The sequence below is a fragment of the Kwoniella dejecticola genome, chromosome 5, assembly GCF_000512565.2.
Source record: "Kwoniella dejecticola CBS 10117 chromosome 5, complete sequence".
In the NCBI taxonomy this organism is placed as follows: Eukaryota; Fungi; Basidiomycota; class Tremellomycetes; order Tremellales; family Cryptococcaceae; genus Kwoniella; species Kwoniella dejecticola.
The window spans coordinates 861,542-883,505 of record NC_089305.1 but is presented as its reverse complement, the minus strand read 5'-3'; the positions used below and the strand labels follow the sequence as shown (position 1 = coordinate 883,505).

At 47.7% G+C, this 21,964-nt stretch overlaps 7 protein-coding genes across 7 annotated transcripts; 4 read left to right on the top strand and 3 right to left on the bottom strand.

Annotated features, from left to right (window-relative positions):
* Positions 1-528: 528 nt before the first annotated feature.
* On the top strand, positions 529-2,954 carry I303_104425 (uncharacterized protein; the record flags this gene model as incomplete). The annotated part of the gene is made up of 9 exons (XM_018407894.1): positions 529-634; positions 713-771; positions 859-1,025; positions 1,121-1,208; positions 1,287-1,702; positions 1,773-1,896; positions 1,961-2,163; positions 2,230-2,386; positions 2,484-2,954. The coding sequence occupies 9 exons, from the start codon at positions 529-531 to the stop codon at positions 2,952-2,954; spliced, it is 1,791 nt and encodes a 596-aa protein (XP_018263105.1).
* A 476-nt stretch (positions 2,955-3,430) lies between these two features.
* I303_104424 (uncharacterized protein) lies at positions 3,431-5,581 on the top strand (the record flags this gene model as incomplete). Its single annotated transcript, XM_018407895.1, has 4 exons — positions 3,431-3,594; positions 3,701-4,605; positions 4,679-5,110; positions 5,190-5,581. The coding sequence occupies 4 exons, from the start codon at positions 3,431-3,433 to the stop codon at positions 5,579-5,581; spliced, it is 1,893 nt and encodes a 630-aa protein (XP_018263106.1).
* A 374-nt stretch (positions 5,582-5,955) lies between these two features.
* Positions 5,956-7,638, bottom strand: I303_104423 (uncharacterized protein; the record flags this gene model as incomplete). The annotated part of the gene is made up of 5 exons (XM_018407896.1): positions 5,956-6,043; positions 6,177-6,587; positions 6,711-7,072; positions 7,206-7,291; positions 7,368-7,638. 5 exons carry the CDS (start codon positions 7,636-7,638, stop codon positions 5,956-5,958), a joined length of 1,218 nt encoding a protein of 405 aa, XP_018263107.1.
* Positions 7,639-8,431: 793 nt separating this feature from the next.
* I303_104422 (uncharacterized protein) lies at positions 8,432-11,873 on the bottom strand (the record flags this gene model as incomplete). Its single annotated transcript, XM_065968954.1, has 14 exons — positions 8,432-8,715; positions 8,777-9,122; positions 9,193-9,419; positions 9,475-9,620; positions 9,690-9,966; positions 10,043-10,187; positions 10,248-10,420; positions 10,494-10,603; positions 10,666-10,765; positions 10,827-10,923; positions 10,998-11,082; positions 11,150-11,234; positions 11,303-11,618; positions 11,715-11,873. 14 exons carry the CDS (start codon positions 11,871-11,873, stop codon positions 8,432-8,434), a joined length of 2,550 nt encoding a protein of 849 aa, XP_065825026.1.
* A 334-nt stretch (positions 11,874-12,207) lies between these two features.
* Positions 12,208-16,078, bottom strand: I303_104421 (uncharacterized protein; the record flags this gene model as incomplete). The annotated part of the gene is made up of 11 exons (XM_018407898.1): positions 12,208-12,303; positions 12,396-12,930; positions 13,002-13,090; positions 13,164-13,752; positions 13,806-13,947; positions 14,004-14,074; positions 14,146-14,569; positions 14,786-14,995; positions 15,207-15,413; positions 15,478-15,619; positions 15,686-16,078. 11 exons carry the CDS (start codon positions 16,076-16,078, stop codon positions 12,208-12,210), a joined length of 2,898 nt encoding a protein of 965 aa, XP_018263109.1.
* A 1,353-nt stretch (positions 16,079-17,431) lies between these two features.
* Positions 17,432-18,143, top strand: I303_104420 (uncharacterized protein; the record flags this gene model as incomplete). The annotated part of the gene is made up of 2 exons (XM_018407899.1): positions 17,432-17,930; positions 18,019-18,143. The coding sequence occupies 2 exons, from the start codon at positions 17,432-17,434 to the stop codon at positions 18,141-18,143; spliced, it is 624 nt and encodes a 207-aa protein (XP_018263110.1).
* A 2,483-nt stretch (positions 18,144-20,626) lies between these two features.
* On the top strand, positions 20,627-21,806 carry I303_104419 (uncharacterized protein; the record flags this gene model as incomplete). The annotated part of the gene is made up of 4 exons (XM_018407900.1): positions 20,627-20,842; positions 21,125-21,190; positions 21,290-21,377; positions 21,448-21,806. The coding sequence occupies 4 exons, from the start codon at positions 20,627-20,629 to the stop codon at positions 21,804-21,806; spliced, it is 729 nt and encodes a 242-aa protein (XP_018263111.1).
* Between the last annotated feature and the right edge of the window lie 158 nt (positions 21,807-21,964).

The following is a 21,964-nucleotide window of genomic DNA, read 5'->3' as shown; positions in this document are numbered from 1 at the left end:
AGATTCGTAGATCGGTATAATCGGAGCGGGGGCGGGACGTTCTACACGGGGTAAAAGGTATAGTCATAGTCAAACGAAATATTTCCTAGAGTATGCTCCATAAATTCGATGTAAACTATGATGCATCTTTCGTCTTGATTTTTTCTCCCCTTTACTTTCGACTTGTTCAAGTTTGACCGTCATCAAAGTCACATCATTTAATTCGTCTCTCAGTCATAGTGTGATCCCAAACAACCGGAGAACTCCTTGGTATCAGATAAAACGCATACCATTTCCAAGGCCAAATCACAGTTTTCAGCTAGAACACGACAAGCCAATCGGCTGAAAATCAAAATCAAAATCTCATAACCCGCAGAGCAGACTCAAGAGGCAGCTTCACCCACACAAACGCGTCTCAAGCGTCTCACAAGCAAGCAAACAGGGACATCGGGTGGTCACCACCACGAACACCACACTCACAGCTCACAATCGGACAGCAAAAGTACTAGTCGCCTGGCAAAGAGCTAAAGGTCTCGGGGTTACGTCAAGATGGTTAATCTCACATATGGAGCTCTATCGACCCTGCCGGACGGCTCGATGTCTTTCGAACCGTTAGGTACAGATATTCTGGCCACTCTACAGGGCAACACTACTGGTGAGTCACTTCGGCCAAATCACATGGTCATTTGAAGTATCCCTGCTGATCAATAAGACATTGTATCCCGTACAACAGCTTTCGATCCTGGAGATATAGCATGGGTATTGACTTCAGCGGCTTTGATCGTGTTTATGGTGAGTCACCCTACACTCTCCCGAAATAGGAACTTCCTTGCATGGTTATCGGAGCATAATACTGATGAAATTCGATATTTGACTCAGTTACCCGGTCTCGGATACCTTTACTCGGGTTTAGCAAGGCGGAAAAATGCTTTGTCGATGTTGTTCCTCTCCCTCGTGTCTCTAGGCATAGTCTCTTTCCAATGGTTCTTCATTGGTTATTCTCTGGTGTTCTCGGAATCGGGTGGTAAATTCTTCGGGGACGGAAGGTGAGTTGCGAACTTCCTTGTAACCGCAGATATCCGACATAGGAAACTCAATCTGACGCTGACTGCTTCATCTTTCGTTCGGATGGGGACAACAGAAATGTCGGATTTAGGAATGTTTTGGAAAGACCTGTTCCCGAATCGAATGGAAAATTACCGGAGATCGTATTCGCAACGTACCAACTCGTGCGTATGACTCGCCTGTCTACAAGTTGATCTCGTTCTGATGCTGACTTCATGTCGATCGTTTTGACTTGACGACAGATGTTCGCATGTCTCGTTCCCGCAGTTCTACTAGGTGCAGCCGCCGAGAGATCGCGGATATTACCAGCCATGATATTCATATTCTGTTGGACTACCTTGGTGTACGACATGTTAGCTCATTGGGTCTGGAGTGTGAATGGCTGGGCCTACCAATGGGGGATCCTCGATTATGCAGGCGGCGTCCCCGTAGAAATCGCATCTGGAACTGCCGGTCTGGCTTATTCGTACTTCATCGGCAAAAGAAGGGGATACGGCACAGAGAGAGTAGCGTTCAAGCCTTCGAATGTCGGTCATGTCGTCCTCGGTACTGTGTTCCTCTGGGTTGGGTGGCTCGGATTTAACGGTGGATCGTGCTTCGCTGCTTCCCTCAAGGCTGCTATGGCCGTCTTTGTAACCAATCTCGCTGGTTCTGTTGGGTGAGTCAGACGGCAACACCCCGTCGCTTTATACTGCAGGATCTCGAGCTGATGCAATGAGATGTGGTAGTGGTATCGTATGGCTCATCATGGATTTCCGATTGGAACGAAAATGGTCCATGGTCGGATTCTGTACAGGAGCGATCGCGGGATTAGTAGCTATTACACCGGCAGCTGGATTTGTTGGTGCTCCTGTAAGTATACCGCTTCCCCCTGATTAGATCCGGAGGACGCGGCGTAGCTAATTATTCGTCATAGGCTGGAGCTCTGATTGGTCTTGTTTCGGCGGCCGTATCGAATTTGTCAACCCGGCTCAAGGTCACGATGCGAGTCGACGACCCTATGGATATTTTCGCTGTACACGCTTTAGCAGGGGTCGTAGGTGTCTTGATGACCGGCTTATTCGCTCAGTCGAGCGTAGCTGCAAATGATGGGTTCTCGGAGATTGATGGAGGGTGGATGTGAGTCTAGCCGTCCTTCCCTTCGAGTGCAAGTACATGTGGTTGACGCAGTTGACACATTCGCAGGGATCGAAACTGGATCCAATTCGCCAAACAGATCGTCTGGGCTTTAGTCGGTCTTGGCTGGACTTTCGTGGTCACCTACGCAATCATGTTCGTCATCAACCTCATACCAGGCTGCCAGTTCAGGTCGACTGAGGAAGCTGAGATCGTCGGAATGGACGTGAGTACCCTCTCTTCATATGAACTTCTCACAATACTCTCCACAATCGTACAGGACGAAAGGCTGATCACCTCATGTAATCTGAAATAACCAATAGGAGGTCGAACTAGGAGAATTCGTTGCGGATTACGCATTCCACCATCGAGATCTAGAAGGTCTTTTCGATTCCAACGAACTATCAAGATTCAACAGTGTGACCCAATTCCACCTGACTTCGATGGCCCCTCGTTCATATGCTCGACCGGGACAAGCACACATGATACATCACAGCTCCAGCGCTCAAGGAAATGGCAATGGCAATTATCCTCCGACGATGCCCAGAGGCGGAGCAGCAGCTATGGATGCGCAGTATTCCGAGCAGAACCAAGGGGAGAAACCACGAAGCAGGAGTCGGGGACGGGCGAGATCGAGATCTAGGCAGAGAGCTTCGACGCCATCGGGTATGGATAAAGTCGAAGAGGTCCATTCGTCGGACGAGGTCGAACTGAGGAAACTGGGCAAGACGAGCAGTACGGTTGAAGGATCCAGTATGGATACTGGATCCTCTGATTTCAGCCAGAAGATATGATTGTGGAGACCTTGGCTGAATCTCTATCGTATTTCGGGAAGGAGATCGCTCATCCGATATTCTGAATTTAGACTACTAGACTTGGCTAGACGGACAGGGAAGGACAAAGCAAAGCGGATAAACAGACCAAATGACATATCTTGACACAAAAGCATACTTTGATCTACCATACCATATCGTACCCATAAGACTGTAACACCATCCATGCATATCGCACATCATCTCACGTTCTACCTGTATGATCTCGTGAGCTTGGCGCATTTGGCGGGTAACGTCCTGCGATGACAAACGCCTGAGAAAGCTCAATCTTTCGCTGGCTGAAGGGCATGAGTTGTGGAGTCTCCACAACCTGCTTCGGCACTTTCGAATCGACCGTTTGGTGAACTACTCATAAACATACTTTCTCTCTTGTATCTTTCGCAATTGCACTGATAGATCCCTCAATGCTATAGAGATTGGCGGGCATACATACACCGATGTCGCGAAGTGCTACAGTCTCGAGTCTGCCAAATGGCCTCTCGGCAGATTATTGGTCGACATGGAGTCCAATACGAACTGGATCGAGCGTTTCCGAATCTGTCGATAAGAATGCCGGCGAAGAGTGGATAGGAAGTTGGGATGGAGTTGGACTGTACGAAGGGTGAGCTCATCATTGATACCGTCATCCTCCCCAATTTTGACTTTCATTGTGGTTGTCTACCGCTTCCTCTCACTCTAGAAGGACAGTGGTTGATGATGAATCACAGGAATAACAAGGTCCCGTCATATCAAAGTATCACCGTTCACCTGACAAACAACCGACTCATCCTCATCCCAGATCCCTTCCCATCTCCATCTTCATCTTCATCCTCGGGCACTTCTTCTAATCCACTTCCCTCACGTCTGGCCATGCACCTGAGCTTCGTCAGGCAGACTGAATTTTACGCTGGTTTCATGCGTTCATCAGCCAAGATAACCCTTACACTCGGCCCGCAACCGTCTTCATCGTCGGCATCTGCTCCCATCTCGAACGAACAGGACTCTTCATCTCCAAGATCAACAATCCCTGAGTCTGTAAGGAGCAACGGGTGGACATGCAATATATGTGGATATATAAATCCCACGGACAGTCACAGGCAAACACCGCTACCAAGCTCGAAATGCGGTTTATGCGGAATACCATATTCGACTTCCCAATTATCCGTCTCTGCTACCCCTTCACGATCGAATACTCCCTCAAACGTCGATCCAGTGAAGCCTTCACCAGCACCTACACCCGACGTACCTCCCCCCGATAGCGGCACGAGTCGCAATACGAGCAATAACGAAGATGGGATGATATCCTGTCCGGCGTGTACTTTCCTGAATTCACCTTTACTACCGAACTGTGAAATATGCTCGACTCCTCTACCTAGAACATCAACCCCCACCTCCACTAAACCGGTCGGTGAAGTCAGCTCCCCTGCGATTGCGGTACCAGCCAAGCCTCCAGATGTGGTTCGGCTGAGTTTCCGAAAAGGCGGAGTTCAAGAAGCTTACAAAAAGCTGAAAGCTGTCTTAAGTGACAAAGCCTGGGAAAGAGGGGTCACTAGCAGCTCACCAATGCTCCAAAGGGCAAAATCTGATAATGGAGATACAATAGATGGACTTCCTAGATCGGGAGCTGGTATAGGTCAGTGAGCCCCCGGCTCAGTTATCTATCTATACGGTGTCAGCTGACTGAATTGATTGTATTGTATTGGCAGATGGGATATTACAGCAGATCGATCTGAACTCAAAATCCCACTCGAATCAAATGACAGAAGCGTTTGCGGATCTTGAAGCGTTGATGCTCCGAGCTGGAGAGATGGTCAAGCTAGCTCATAATATCAATTCCAAACTGACTGCTCAGCTCGCTTCCGCTCCTGCGGGTGCCCAACGACCAACAGAAGAGGAAACTACGATGATCAGGAGCAGTCTAGTCCAGCTGGGTCTAGCTGCTCCGGCAGTGACGAAAGAGATGATTCGAGATGAGCAGAGATATCACCAGAGTTTGGCCAAGGAATTAGGAGAACTTCTTACTGGTAGAAAGAGCTATGATAGTGGAACAGCGGAGGGGTTGATGGTTGGGAAGAATGGGAGAGGGGTTATTGCACTTGATGAAGTGTGGGGATTATGGATGAGAGCTAGAGGTGTCTGTGAGTGTACTCTGGACAGGTCTCAGGCTCGGTCCTGGTCAGCAATGGTGAAGGCTGATTGGATGGTTGGTCGATATAGCCCTGCTTCCACCTTCCACCCTAATCTCGATTCTGCCCATAATTTCAGTGCACACTTCACCTGCTATAAACGCATTGACCCTCCCTTCGTCCCTTCAAGTATTGCATACACCGCATTACTCGACGCTCGCCATTCTCTCGCGAACGCTGGACCGACTGGATCCCTTGAACGGGGACGAAGCGGAGCCACAGACAGAAAGGGGGATCTCATCTTTGGAATTCTCAGATTACGAGTCGTTGCCTATCGGACTGGCAAAGGAGTTCATAGAGCTCCTGGAGAAACCAGGAGAACAGGGAACGGGGCTTGTCAGGGACGATCAATCGAGTCTAGGTGAAGGAGGTGTTAGGTGGTATAGAGATATTATAACGGGCTGGCCTGTCAATAGTATGTAGTATGTAGGGATTAGGGCGAGGTGCTTGTTGGTCATTGTTGTTTTGCTTGTTGCTTGCACGTCCGGCGCGCTGTTGTAGATTGATTTCAATTATCTTGATAAATCTGTACTGTTACTTGTCGGACGGATCCACGTTGCCAGCTTCATGTAATGCAGTATCGCTTGTACCAGACAGATGCATGATGTAAAAAGTACAATCTTTTCTAATGATGACAGACAACGATGAATATATCAGTAGGAACGGTGATGGGGCTTCATATAGAATACTATGAGCCAGATCATTACCTCTTCTGAAAGTGTCAGACAGGACCAATCGTTGATTACAGCCTAGCTCGAGATGGGCAGTTATTTTTGGCTCCCTCCATCTCCCAGGAATCAATGTCCAGGAATCTGCTTTCTTGACACATCTTGTAGCTTCTCTTGTTGTTCTCTAGCGAACGTAGCGGATTCTTCTCTCGTGAATCTATGTCTCACAGCATCAGCATCTCTTTCCGTTTCTAACGACATGGTGTAATCTCAAGAGGGTATCTGATTGCGACAATGTGCTCGAGAGTAAGAAAGAAGGAAAGCAAGAAAGAAAGGAAGGAAAGACTCACCCCCACTTTTCCCCTCTAGTCTGCGCATCAGCCTCAACCAAAGCAAACGGATTAAAGTCTTTTTGTTGGTCGAGATTCGCCAGAGAATGATTAACGAATCGGTGTGTAGCTTCGTCCGCCCTGACTGCTCTGATCACATCGAGCAACTTGGCATCTTGGGGCAACCTCCAATAATCAATTGCTATTCGGGGCGCAGGTACATCGTTCCATTCAGGAATCAGGTTGTTCTCCATATCTTCGATACAGTGCGTATACGTTCTGACTGCTTCTTCCTCCAATGCACCCACGAATCGGTGCGCGGTCTTGGGAGAGAAGAGGTATGTCAGGAAGAAGGCGTTGTAGAATACACCTTGAGCACCTAGAACGAGAGCTCGTGTGAATAAAGTTGGTTGAGCCATCGTCATGAATGTTCTAAATGAGTAAAAACATAGCACAAAACGGATTCAAGTCAGCTTGACTTGATTTGACATTACTTGATTGGACGTATCAAGATGGGGCGGCTCTCTGACCTTATAGAGGAAGGAGGCCACTCACAGAAGATGCATCCGCTCGTTCTCAGCTTCTTCAAGTAACGTATGTATCCATCCGCCGTCTCTTCGGAGTAATCGCATACTTCGAAGATGTCGTAGCGTTCCACCAACCATACCTGGTACACCGGCGATAGATTCTAGGAGGATGAATCTGAAGAGCCATTTGTGATGGCTCAACAACAGTCCTTTCGAACGTAATTCTTCGATAGGAATGGGATTCTGTTTGAGGATTTCTGGAGAAATGGGTACAGCTTTGTACGCCGTCAAGAAGTCGAAAGCCCTCCTGAGGAATTTGACAGTCCGGTGAGCAGCTTTGTCGGCTACTGTTACTGGTTCTCGTCCGACGACTTTGACCGTGTTGAGTTCCTGTATACCATATCATCAAGATCACCATTCAGCGTCAGCTTAATGATCAATCCAAGTATAGGTCAGATGGGCCAAAGCAAACTTGAAAGGATATTTGGTGAATTGGTGTTGCTTTGGCAGACGTGTCACGCACATTCTCGGTATAGATGGGATTCATCATTGTCCATGCTCCCGTTGTAGATTCGTTCGCTAGTATATCCTGAGTATCATGTACTTGGTCTGTACCACAGCGACATTTGATTAGCGCACAGAATCTCCATCATGAAAGTATGATCATCTTGCCAGAATAGCGCACCTTGGTAATGAGGACCTTCTACACCTTTCCCAGTCCCACCAACGATCTTCTGAGGACTTTGCTCTTCCCTCTCCTTGACGTCTTTTCGCAGGGCCAAACTCGCCTTTCTGGGCTCGTCAACTTGCAGTCGCGCGCAACTCGAGACGCTGAAAGGTCTGATCCTACTGCTTGATGCGATCGGGACATGATGATATACTTGAGATATCATTGGTCCCCTGCTAAGCAAGGAGGATCTAGCGAGTGTGCTCGATCGAATAGCTAGAGTCGACATGTTGACTAGGATCTACTGATTATGATATTCAGTGTGACTTATTCAAGTCAAGTCAATCGAAGGTATAGTGATATTCAGGTACGGGTAAGGTGATGTTGATCGTTGATCAATGTGAATGTGAAAGTTACCAGATCATTTGAGCCTGAGAATGTATCTTCCATAACTTTATATATCAAAGGATGAATGGATGGATATTCAACATCACAGCACTCAAGTTCCGATCCTTTCCGTCTACATCGCATCTGGTAAGCCGAATGCATAGCAAAAGGCCTCGGGTTCGGGTACGAGATCTGTAGATCGCTATAGCTGTATAGAGGCTGACTCAGTCGTAGATCCAATTCTCATCGATATACGTATATACGAGGCCGCGCACAAGTTATCTCCACTCATGCGTATGGCTGATATCCGTTATTTGGTTTACTACCCAATCCAGGTCCGCGCATAACCAATTCCCACTGTAGTATTACACTGGAACCAAACAAATCCCCTACCGTTTCCGGTTCTTTCCGATCTTGGTTATTTCCCCTATGGTGGGACGTGACCAATCTCGGAAAAGTTCGCATACAGCAAAGTTACCAGTTATTCCATCCATCCTTGGCGAACCAAAGATGCGGTATTTCCGTTGCATGAGTCACTCCTATCTATTCTCTCGAGTCATTTACCATGCATGCCCTGACTCGAAGTGACGGATCATCTGACCAGAGTCATGGTACCTTCATTTTCACGTACGAGAAATCGGTAAAGCCGGGCTGGGCTAGTGTCTTTTATCGTTATTATACAACGCTACTATATCTTAGACAGCTCTCTGCCACCTTCCCCCACAACGTATACATCCTATCGCAGCCTCCAGGGCTATCTGCACTAATCTATCATCCCCATTCACATGTTCGACTCCATGGGGTTGTGAATGTGGCTGATCGATCGCGAGGAATCTCTGGTAATCGCGGTCATTACCATGTTCATCCACCGGGATGGGCGAAACCAGGTGTTTCCTTGGAAGAAGTGAGATAGCGGGGCACGTTGAACAAACTCGATAATGGGGATGTGTGATTAATAATTGAGTAATTGAGCATCGCGCTAAGCCCCACAAGTAATCAGTCAATGACGGATGTCCCGATAAAGTTGCAGAGACACTCACACCACGCATGACCTTTAGCACAGACACCCGTTGAACCGACTTCAGTCTTACAAGCGGGACATCGTTCCTCTGTTTCTTCTTGATGAGCATCCCTTGCAGCTACTCCACCCAGTTTCTCACTGACTTCACCGATCAATTTTGACATTTCATGAGAAGCGTCATCGGAAACTTGATGTGCAGCCTTGATGATCTGATCGATGAACTGTCTATCCAGGTTGCCCAATTTGCCTGTTGCGAGGTTTTTAGAGCACCACTGTAGGAGTATTTGGAGAAGGGAGGCAATGATAGACGTCATTAATGCGGTGTTCGTCTGTCGGAACCTATCACTAAGTGAGGGGAACGTGATCTGCCCATATCCATTAGCCGAGTCTGATTAGTCATTTGTGGAGCAGGTGTGCAGAACGCAACAGACATACCTCACACCACGAGGCCAATACTGATTGGAATCTGAGCGTAGCCAGATGTTTTTGACACCATAAGCGATCGACCAACGTGGTCTGAGCATCCCCCTTGGACTCGGACTGACTCGCCGGAACCGGACTTAGCAGGCTTAAGAGCTTTTCGCCTATCGGCTGCGGATCTTTCAGACTCAGGGTGTGCAAGAGGTAAGGCATCAAAATTCGGCCCGAGGATTGTCGCAAGACTAAGACAGTCCATGTCAGCTCAAATGTCACCACGAATAATAGTGAAACACATACGATCAGGAGGATTTCGCAGTACTTCATTTAAGGCCTCTATCAAGGGCGGATCCGAAGCAGGCCCAGCTTTGCCAATGTTTCCCAGTACCAATGTCATAGATCTTTTGCCCTCGGTCGCACTATCGAGCGTATGGAAGCTCATCGGCCTGGTTGAGCAGGATATCAGTCACCTGATGCCGATAGCTTGTATGTATGACGTGCTGAACGAAACTCACTCGGTGACCCAAGTACCTACACCTCCCCAGCCTAAGCTAGTCCACCCGGACGTGTTCGCTGTCCATCCTTCAGGCTTCAGCTCTACTGACCTAAAGCGAGTTGTAATCAGAGGATCGGCTTGTAAATGGTCCTCGAATATATCGCGGAACGCTAGTGCGGTTCGAAGCGAGTCATGAGGATGCGCGATTGTAGGGGAAGTTGTAAAGTCGGTGATCATATGAGTCGTGAGCGAGGATAGAGTTACGACGACAGTTTCTCGGTTGGCCCGATTTATGCCTGCATGGGAATGGCAAGTTTTGTTAGTACTACTTACGACCATCGACATCAAATGGAACATTTGAGGTTTGCTCACCAACGCATGGTCCGAGCGCATTCGCACCAGCCCAGTTGCCTACTCTCTCAAGTCGCAGATTGACGATTCCATTCCACTGAACCGTACCATTTTCCTCTGGAGCGTACAAGTGGACTGTGCCGGACTTCGTCCATATCAAAACATCCTGCATAGAAACTGTAGTTGGCATCGTCCACGTTGTATGGAGAAACGGTTTCAGACTGACCTCAATCCAGCGAACCGAGCTTATGTGACGCTTATCCCCCTTGTCGATAATCCACAAGTCTTGTATTCGCAGCTCCCATACTTTCTGACCCGATGTATCTGTTTCTGCGTTTCTGCGGACACTGACGAGACGTATTGACCCATCTGTCAATGACATTGCTAAGTGCGCTTCGCCTGCGGGTACCCATATATATCTTTCAGCTTGACTTGCATTGTGAGCGAAGATGTTTTGAGTATCCTGACTTACAAGTTTTATCGTCTAGGACTTTCCATGACGACCAAGCCATATCGGTCACCCATCCTACATCACAAATCTGCGCAGCATCGATCTGCCTGAAACGCTTCTCATGCCCATAGCTAATCACATCACCTCAAGCTTTGTCTCAAGGGGCAGTACCCTTCCAAATCCCCGGACTCACCTCCAGAAAGTGATCCCACCAGCTCTGTTGCTAAGAGCTAGTATACTGCCGTCTATACCAAACATCGACGGCAGGGGCACGTGCGCAGACCATTGCAAGCCTAATAAAGCAGGATCGTCAGCGTAGCCGAGACTTTCCCCGAGACTGGCGGCATGTCTTACACATTGTTCGCATCCGGAGATTATTCGCTACGCTCAAGCCGGCCTGAGTCGAAGTGGACGGTAAAGAAGTCCTCGTTATCGATGTCAAGTCTGCTATCTGCAAGGGGTCTTCTAATGAGCTTTGTGTAGGGGTAGACACTGGATGAATGTCGCGGTCAATTATGATCTCACCTCATCCCACTGCTTCGTATACGGGTCGTTCCTTGGCGCATAAACCGAAACCTGCATCGAGCTACTCAGAACGACAAGCAGGGATCTGTATATCGCTCAACAGTCAGCCGACGAGACCCTAGGTAGACTTGGCTATTAAGGTTTAGACGCACCCTCCTAGATCGCTTAAGCCTGAAGGCGACCAAATAGCCTGTCTCGTCGTAGCCTCTTTCTCTGTTATCACCGTACTGATCTCGTCTACCGGTGGGTCAAAATCCAAATCAGTTCAACTCGCAGCAAACACGGGTGGACGTAGGCATACTCACCACCAACATCATTCCATCCATAGATCTCATTCCTTTTCCCATCCCTATCAACCTCAATACCCGTGCTCCAGAACCTGATTTCACCGTTGATCGGTCTCCTCATCTTGCCTTTCCCCTTATCCTTCTTCTCAGACCCGTTGAGACCGTCGTCCATGGCCTCCTCCAGAGGCTCTTCATCCGAAGCATCATCTTCCCCTGCTAAAGCTAAAGCCGCTTTGCGACGAGATTCATGGACTATCGACGAAGGGTTCTCAAGGGATAACGAAGGGTCGATTAATGTAGGTGGAGGAGCTAAAGTCGTGGTCAAATATGGTGTCTATTTCAAAGATAGCCCACACATCATATCCGTCAACGCTTCGATCACGCATCATTCCACGAGAAGAATAGAAGAACAAGGAGGATTTGCACATACCACGATGTTGACACCTTTCTTAGTGATGAACAAGCATTGTCCATCATCGTTCCATGCTACGTTGTGATGTGATGTCGAAGGGAGTATTCCTGGGAAAGCACGCGTAGCAAGTATCGTTGGTGGAACTGCGTCGTCAGGCCCGTCGTCATCCACGTCCATGTTCAAGGTCATATCTTTATCGTGATTTGCTGAGACATGTGAGATCGAGTAGTGATTGAGTGTCAACTTGTGCTGAAAGCAGAGTATCAATCAAACGTCAACCAAAACAATAACAATGGGGCCTCCACTCGGCACGTCCAACATCTCGGCATATTTTGCTCGTTCACCCGAGTAAGTCAGTAGAGTGTGAAGTTCAACATGCATCGATGTGATTCGAGATAAGTTATACATAGTATGATATACAACAGTACTTCTCCTTTCTAGGCATGTATGATGTACAAACCGAACAAAGTCAAATGATCTGCGAAGTAGTTATGGGTAGTTTGGTCTCTCTTTACGAAAATCCTAAATTGACTAATCGTTTCAATACTTTGCCGCCTACTGTTCCCCCTCCACTAGGTTCAAGCAATTGTGATCGTTCCCATAAGCCCTGCATTTCCATCACATCAGCAAGACATCACATAAAGCCAATTAGAATCTTTGAATTGATGTTGAGGAGGTGGATCGCAGGCCAAAACTCACATCCTCATTCGAAATGATCACCGTATCCTCCACAATCTTCCTAAACCCCTCATTCACTTCCCCTCTTACGATCGGTCCCCTGATCTGACAATCGTTAATCACATTCAATATCTCTCCAAATTTCAAAAATTTATCCCATTGAATCTCCATTCTGTCTCCTTCGCCTACCCGCTTATCTTCCTTCCTCACATTCTGTAATCTATTTATTAGGCCCAAAATGTTATTCAGGAGCGGTATACTAGCTCGTCCATTCGATATATCAGCTTGCAAGGCTCTCCTATAATGCACATATCCGCCTCTCGGATCCATGAGTTTCAAGTGTGACTGGTAATCTTTCTCTAAGTTTGGTGAGATGGTCACGAGTTGTTGAGTTATCGATAATCTGTGTACGGAAGTTTCTCTCAGACCGGATATAACGGCGTAGAGGGAATCGTAATTGTTGAGCCGGCGGAGTTGGTGGGCAATAACGATGAATTTCTCGATCATCCTTGCGCGATGCTTGGGTTTGGGGTGAGCAAGTATGATGGTGGACACCCTATGACCATTCTTGCGATCAGCTGTTATTCCCTCAAGCGCAATCAAAGTATCAGAGATGGCTGGACCTACCATCTGGAGATGTGATTGAAGAATAGAATGGCCTTTCCGACAGGTCCACTCGTCTCCTTGCCCAAATCATGCCTCAGAACATCTCGCGGCTACCCGCGTGAACGTACAACCGTGATGATCAGATATAATCCATTGTGTTCAAGTTGGAAGCGCACCACTTACCCGTATAGCAGCAAAGAGTTTCCACTGTAGTTTTGTCAATTCAACCGCAAAAGTCCTAGCATCCATATTCGACACCAGATTGTAGGCTTGCGCCCACTTATGGAACCCCATTTCGTCCGCCGAGGATATCCTCTCATCTGAATGATCGCGATGGTCAGACTTGAGGAGTTCGACTGGTAAACTCGAGGTAGAGACTGATCGAGCGGAATGGGTATTATGTTCTTTGGAGAAGGGCGTATCCGGAGGTTCATCCTCCAGTATGATACCCTTTTCACCACCAATCGAGGGATCCGAAAATTCATAGAGCACTTCCGTATCTATCACCAATTCTGTATTTGTCGTTGAAGATGCTTGTTGGGATTTTATCGATTCTCTTGAGGAGGAAGATGTCGGTTTCACAGACCACGATTGATCCAAATCTCTCACTTCCGGCAGAGAGTGCTCGACCATGATCAATTCGCCAGTCAAGTGGGCCATGAAGGTGTGATGTAAAACGAATGCGAGGATGGCTTTGAACGTGTCCTGCACTTCTGCTTCATGCAAGTCCCCTGGATAACGACTTGTCCAATCTACCAGTGCTCCTGTCATTCTTCCGATCTTCGTCAGCTGTTGTGTAAATTTACAATCACTCTCAATGCTCACTTCATCATAGTCCAGTTCTTCACGTCCCGCGTCACATCGTACGTTTCTACAGCTTTCAAACGCATCAAGAAATGCTGTATCAGCTCTCCTGGCTGCATAAACCGCCGATAGGTCATGCCGAAGGCTCGGACGAAGCGTTCGTCTGTCAAGGAAACGTTGTGTCAGCTCCGCAAATCTCGCATTGCAGCCGAAGCTAACCTTGAGACGACACAATCGCAGCAAACAATTTATTGAGCAGTTCTTCCGATGTCAGCCATACTGGCGGATCTCTGCTCGTGAAACGTCAGCCCTGATCTCTATACTCTGTCTTTCTATCTTTTGTATCAAGCTGCCGACTCACATAGGTATCCCGGTCTGCGTTACTACCCTTTCCTTTGGCTGAGCTATTCCATTTCCTTTCGCTGTCGCTTCCTTATCCTCCTCTACCTTTTCCTGTCCTATCACTTTCTGCTGATCGGACACTTTGCCCATGTCTAAGCTAGTACGAGGCGGTGGACCCTTCATAACCCAGTTTAAGCTACTTCCACTGGATCGATTATCCGATATCTCGTCGCCATCCTGGTCCTGGTCGGCAGGAGTCATGTTGAAGCCGTTTCTACGATGCCACATGATCCTATTCTCCGATGAAGACGCATCGCTATCAATGGGCGAGGATAAAGCTTCGAGTGTAGCAGAAGCTAATCCAGGGGAGGCAGGTGGGTTCGATGGAATGATCAAAGAAGTATTCGCATTCGGATTCGTATTCAGCCGGCGTTGATGTCTCCCTACAAGTCGGACAGTACCAGGAAGGGAAGGGGACGTGAGTTAGCGTTTTACATTTTAGTCCATCTTTAGTCTGCGCAACGCATCGCACGGTCGTCAAGGAAGAAAGGGTGAAAGAACAATTTATCCCTTTCTTCTCGGTCATCGATTTGAATGTGTTTGACGTACGAATCAAGCAGGGTTGGCAGTATGGAGTAAGAAGTGTGCTTGGAACTCACTTTGTCTCTGTTCGAGTTTATAGATCAACCACCTGAGCGCATTCCTCATTTTTGATTTCCCTTCCGATGTTTGAGTCGTAACCTCTATCAAGCCAACGTTGAATGGCTCTCCGATTGAATTACCAGTATGCGCATCCACTTCAAGTTGAACTTCAGGATCTGTCTTACAAGCAAGGATGACAATCGGTAAACCCAGTGGAGATAGACGGTCTGGATTGATAAGGAAAACACGAGGTCAGTAGAATGATCGCTGGATCCCATCATTCATTCAACCCATCAATCAAGATCACGATTACCATCAGATTCTAGCATCGCTGATCCGAAACTGAGACACCGCTAGTGGAGGATCATGGGAAAGTCTGGAGAGATTGATTGATTGATCGATGATGCCTAGACTCAGGTTTGATGGATTCTGACTCACCCAAGGCTTCGCTGATCCCGGACAAGGTATCGCTCCTCGTTGCATCATAACAGAATATCACTCCCGATACATCAGGCACACCTTCAAGCCATACACTGCTTGCACTTGGCGAGAGGTTCAGGGCGTGCATGTTCATTTCCAGAAACTCCACTTTCCAAGGTTGTTTCAATTTTCCTCCAGGTTGTATCTGCGAATAGCATGACTGGACTGTTATGCGAAATATTATTGTGTCAGGGGGCTGGACACTGTCCGGTTGGGTATGCTTACTCACTTGTATGACCGCCTGATGTCCTCGTCCTGACAGGATGAGACATGCCCCAAGTCCGCAGCGCGCGAGCAATCACTGTGGTCTTCCCGACGCCTTCATGGCCTATGACAGCTATCACGTAGTCTGTATCCGCAGATGGCGGCCTCTGTCGGCGCAGCGATCAGTCTTGGAAACCTTTGCCTATAACCATGCTTTTGAAAGTCAAGCTCACAGATGGTCCACTCTGATGAGGCTCGGGATTCGCTCCTAAATCCGGTCCGCTTCTACTGCTCTCATCATGCTCGTTGAGCTGGACTTGTCTGGAAAGAGTAGATCTCCTCGTCCTCAACTCCCGCCTGCCGTCAATCGATTCAGGTGGGAACCTAGCGCTAGCAGGACTCGATTTGGACGATGTCGACTCTGGATAGTCCATCATAGTAGACCGCATTTTGTTCATAGCTTCTTGATCCATTGTCGATAACTTCAACCGGGCAGATTGGAGAAGCGAGGTCTGATCAGGATTGGTGGGTGTATTTAGGGACGAAGGGGAAGGTGTCATGGAGTCATTAGAGGACGAGGTGGCTAGGCGGTTGCTGGAGTTCGCTCTAGACGAGCTGGCCGACATGCTGACCAGCGGTTGGGCTGTTGTATATATCGTAGAGTGCATCTAAGCGTTGTGATCGGTTGCTCGTCGGCACCCTGCCCCAAGCCAAGGTGTTTAAGATCTGGAGCGGCTGTCAAACCCCTTTCCTGCTGGTACACCTGTAAGCTTGAGCTCGTCTGAGATGTCAATCGGGGGAGCGATTTTGAAGGAGGATTGCAAAACCGTCCGGGTACCGGTCTATACTGCTTGTCCCCCCGAATGTAAGGAGACGGAATCCGAGAGATGGAGCAGTGGAAATTTGAACGTAAAGGTACAGATAGACTTTGTAAGTCGGATGCACATGAAATGTTGAACACTCACAAATAATAAGAGTCCTACGCACAGACGCTGATTCTCGTCTGATGGGATCCAGCTTGCTGCCCAACGATGATGCTGATCCTTCGCGAATACTTGGTGGGGAGTATATAGGTTATATATTGTACTGACACAGACAGTAGATAAGGGGAAAGGAGGTAATCGGACAGTGTTTGATCGACAAAAAACCGAGGTCAGGCTCTATAAGGGTTTCGAAATGCGGTTGTGTATTGTAAGCTGTGAAGTAGCGAGCTAGTTAAGGGAATTACAATCATGTCATTTAGGTCAGTTGAACTTGTAATCCTCTGAATCTCGAAGATCCTCAGGAGACAATGGAATGCAGAAGGGCGCAAAGGAGTTAGAATAGGAGGAAGATCTACACAATGATTCAGGAGGTCTCCAAGCAAAAAAACCAGAAGATAACAATAGCGCCCCTTTCACAATGACGAAAGCTTTTCTGGAATTCACCCTCACGTAGATCTCTCATCATGACATGTGATGCGGTATATCCTGGCAACCGACGACCGTCGTCTCGAGCATACAGCCTTCCTTCATGCATTTCCTCTCCTTGCTCCGTACTGTTCAATTCGATTGGGCGCAGAGAGTACGTTCGTTGACTCACCGTTGGTGTCCAAAGGGATATCGTCAAACTGACGCGCTCAGACCGTTTCATGTATTCCTCATTGTCCACAGTACCCTCGAATTCTGATCTTCTAGCTTTCTCAAAGGTCGAAAAAAGCGTTGAAAGCGCTCCCCTCAGCTATCTCTGAGCGGAGGTGACAAATGTAATCATGACAGCATCCGCCATGACCTCTGATTAACGTTTGTACAAGTCATGAACCCCCAAAAGCCCAAGAAGCTTATTTACGCTTGGACTTCCTCCACCTGCTCCACGTGGCACGAATGACTTGTCTCTCTTCTCTGACTTTTGCTCGCCATTCTTGCAGTGTAGAAAGTCAAATCGTGATCATAGACATACTTCGCAAGGATACTGCATCAAGAAAGCGAAACTCAATCCACATGATACGTCTAGGCCCCCGTCAACTCTTGCGTCGTCCAATCAATCCTCTGCCCTCGCACCCCTCTGCCCGTATTCAACAGCAATACAGAACAAACTTCGTTCAATCATTCAACGAGTTCAAACCGCCTCCTATACGTCAACGTCTGAAGCCTCTGATCCCCTTCTTCATTTATTGGAGTATTATCACGTCCCTAGCAGTCCACTTGCTCCGGAATCGGATCAGCTCGAAGGAAGAGTTGGATAAACAAAAAGCCAAAATCAGCGTCTTGAGCGATATCATCAAACGCCTACAGAATGGTGAATCAATGACGGAAGATCAACTACAAAGAGAATTGGAATTAGTAGGATTGAGAGAAAGGACGATATTGACGCAAGATGTGCAATTTGAAGAAGATGTCAAGGATGTCGGATGGGCGGAAGTTCTGTTTGGGAAAAAGAGGATAAAAGAGGGTACGGATGTTGGGGAAAAGGAAGAATCGCTTGATGATTGGGTGCAAGGTGAGCTTCAGCGTGATATTTTCCTTTCATGATAGTCGATACGGACGAGCGGGCGATGGATTGAACTGATGTACGGGAATGTTCGTAGTGGTGAATGAAGTGACCAAACCTGCTACATCACCTATCAAACTGCCAACAGGCCCCGTAACGCCCAGAAGTCCGGAAAGATCGGGAGAGACTAGACGAGCTCCTTCAGCAAGTGTATACATGTAAAGGCCTTTCTTCAGCATGCGATGTTCTGATGAGCATGTTATTTCCCATCTCCTGATACTTATCGTAAGAAGACCTTATCGTCGCCATTGTCGGCGTCGCCGCCGTTGAGGAAGGCATCGTTACGAAAGGAATCTGCTTATCCACGTTTCATCACATGTCAGACTATGATGTCACGCCTATGACCAAGCGTGTGTATACTGACCAAAACTATTTGTTTGGAGACTCACACATCAACCATCAACGGAGTCTCGGCCTGAAATAGGGGTATCAATGCTACCTTGATCCGCAAATTGCTGCCGCAAGACCGATGCCTTAAGGGTCAAATCCGATCAATCGATAAAATAATCAGCGCGTCGGGTATACCTAGAGCCTACTTTCTCGGGCGTGAAGTTTACGACTACGATGAGGACAAAAAGATGTTCGACGTATAGGAGGAATCCACGGTGATCTGAACATCTTATCCCTGCCGCTCGGCTAAACTTATTACATTGTCACGCTAGCCCAACAAAAAGGAAAGGTCTCGCGCGTCTGACCTTCATCATTTCCCATCAAACCTGATGTCGATGCTGCGAATCAATTATGATTGATCGGACTAGCGATCATTCCATGCCGATCAATCAACACCGACCCGAACAAACCAAACCGAGTTCAGCTCGGTCCCTTTCAAGAGAGATCGAAACACATTCAGGATTGCCGCCGGTGCTTGGTCGTTCAGTCACGAGTCAGACTGATCGAGATGTGCACTCCTATGCACTACGACTGGTGTTGCCCGAAAACGCCGTATTGCTTCTCGGCTGGATTGAATTCCCCCGACGTATTTCGACGCCAGGACAGCTATCAGAGTATCCACCTGGAAACACGTTCAAAAGTGGATCCAAAAATGAGATCTTCATTCATTTAGGGCGCAATTATACTAGCCTGAAGAGCTAGCGTAATCAGTCGACAAGACAACCATCAAGTACCAATCATCAATCAATCGCGATGACGATCCTCTCCGTCTGTTTGTTTTTGCTCGGAGGCATTCCTTGTTGTACAAGTATAGCTGATACTGTACCGCCGGCTGATCAGGGGGTCCCTAAGATCTAGACACTGACCACCTGACACACAAATCAAAATCAAGGCATTGACTAATTCAAGCTAAACTAGTACCCTTCCTTTGGTTTCACTTCCACTTTACTCTCTACTTATGCTTATCCTCCTGAGTTCCTGCATTTCTCACTAAAACGGCAATCCCGTTTGACCAAATGCTAATCACACGCTTTGACCTTCTTTGGATTGATGGTTGATGAAACCCCTTCCTTTAACCTGGTAAAACCGATACCTTTGGTCTCTGATTCCTGATTCCAGACTTTTGACGACTGGCATAGCCTAGCTGCGCAGTAACAACCATAATTGTCAATTAAGGTAGACCGTACTGTGTGTCATTCGCTTTATTGTGGGGTAAGGGAAAGAGGAGAAGCGGTAATAGTCCAAGAGAAAGGAAAGGAGGACAGTGCCGTTTTGGCAGGTGTTTCGTCGTCCTTTCCCTAGGAGGTCAAAGAGATCTGAGACCTTTTTTCGAGGGGTTGAAGGGCTTCCAGCGTGAAGATAATCGATTGGAGCGGAATACCTTTTGAAGGGCGAAGGGCAAGCAAGATAAGGTGTACTTGGTGGTCACGAAGATATCATATAAAGTGTCAAGGGGGTATCCCTTTCATCGTCAACGAATTTCCCTCTTCAAAGTGATCAACAATCAAACAAGCATACAAATCCTTATCAACCAACCTTCACAAGCACACATTACCCATACATCGACCCAAACCCCACATCGTCGTTCCTACTACCCCTTAATTGACATTACCAACCCAGAAGTTACCTTTTCTTCCCATCCTGGTTATCATTTATACATCTGAGCTGTACCTTTCACGTACATCCATTCGAACACATCTCAACCATCAAGCAACTTTCGTTTGCGAAGTAAATCACCTTTCCCCACATACAAACTCCTTTGTCCTCTTCTCCCAACATCCAAGTGGATACCCCATCTTCAACACGGACACAGAAAGGTCTTTAAGGGGTGAGTGTAATTACCAGATTCCAGTACCGCCGATTCTCCCGAAGTTCAAGGCAAACCCGACTTGTACCGCTTTTCCCACTTAACAGAGGGTATGTGTGCTTCGGCTTTGCCTAATCAAATATCAAGTTGACCTGCTGACATTTGTTACTTGAACGTGTTTCATGTGTACCTTTCAGTTGGTCGAGATTCGATTTGGAACCAAACAAGATACCTTATAACAAACCCCTGAAAAGATTCGCGCTTTTCCCATCAAGACATCGAATCACTCAACTCAATCTTACAGCCAATCTCTTATCTGCTCGAATTATACTTATCTATCATTCTCTCAACTATTCACCTGTTCATTCGAAGTGGGAATCTCAACTCAATCTCCAATTCTACAATCTTCTTCCACTTTTCGAGAGACCTTAACAGTGACACCGATAAGATGTCATACTACCGCCCGTCAACGCTTATTGCCACTACGACTCTCACCCACCTTGCACCGGAAGCCTCTTCCTCGCGTCTGCCAGTGCCTCCCACCATCCAGGAAGAAGGGTCCGAAGGCCCTCAAGCCGCCGCACAGACGGACAAAGGAAAGGGCAAGGAGAAGAAGGTCAGGAGATTGACCATAGAGGAGATGGAAAGATTGGCCGGACAGATCGTAAGTATCTATCTCTACATCTTGAACCTCTCGTCAGCTTCATGAGTGGCGAGAATCAACAGCGCCTACGCGTCTTCCTATCTCCATTGTCAACTCAAGGAGAGGAAGCGGAACAGAATCACGTCGAAACCTCATGGTTTACACGACTTGTCCTTCGTGCCCTTGTTTTTCAATCTAATCATCCTTTGAACCTAATCTGTCCTTCCTTTGATCCTCCTTGCCCCACACTGATATCCGAAAGTGGAAAGTACTTCACTAATGCTGATTTGCTTGCTCGTGTAGTGCAACGTCCGGCCCATTGGCGCTTGTCGAAGGCCGCAGTCAGCCAGCGGTCTCTACTGCACCAACGTAAGTGTCATTTATCTGCCACTGTCGCGATACCGCCACTACTGTCTTACCTGAATTTCGCTTGTCAAAGACTGATGAATTTCTCTTTGACTATTCTAGCACTCATGCCAAGCTATCAATGCCGATGGCGATCGATGTGGAAATTGGGTGGCCAATCCCCAAGAAAGCCGGTTCTGCGCTAATGGATGTGAGCAAATTGCGCTTCTGCTCGCTTCCCCTCCAATCCGTTCTAATTGCTGACGCTTGATCGGTTGTAGGGCACATGGAGAACTCCCGTCATACTCTCCTTGCGGACTTGATGAACTTGCGGAAGTCCCTTGATCAGCGTCAGAGGTTCGAAAGGGACGAGCAGAATGCTGCTCAGTTAACCTATATCGAACAACGCTTCCCCTCTTCTTCGTCCGCTTCTTCATCTTCCTCCGACTGCAGCCCGTCCACCATACTGCGGACTCCGATCTCATCTACCACTACCAATTCGGCTTCGAGCCGGCTTTTCCATCATACCGACCGGAGCAAGAAGGAACAGGGCTGGGGTAGTCACGGGGTCGATGCTTGGTGGAGAGGCAAATGGGAGTTGAACAGCGGTGTCTCAGAGCTCAGGCGGAGCAGCTCATAATGAAAACAAATCCGTTGTTCACATTAGTCTTCACAGTTGTATAGGTTGTATATGGTCTGTGAATCATGGGGTGAAAAGTGTTATTTGATCATCAAGATAGAAATTTCGGATAAATTTCCGGTATTGTTGTATAATGCAGTAAAGCTCTTTGTCATGAT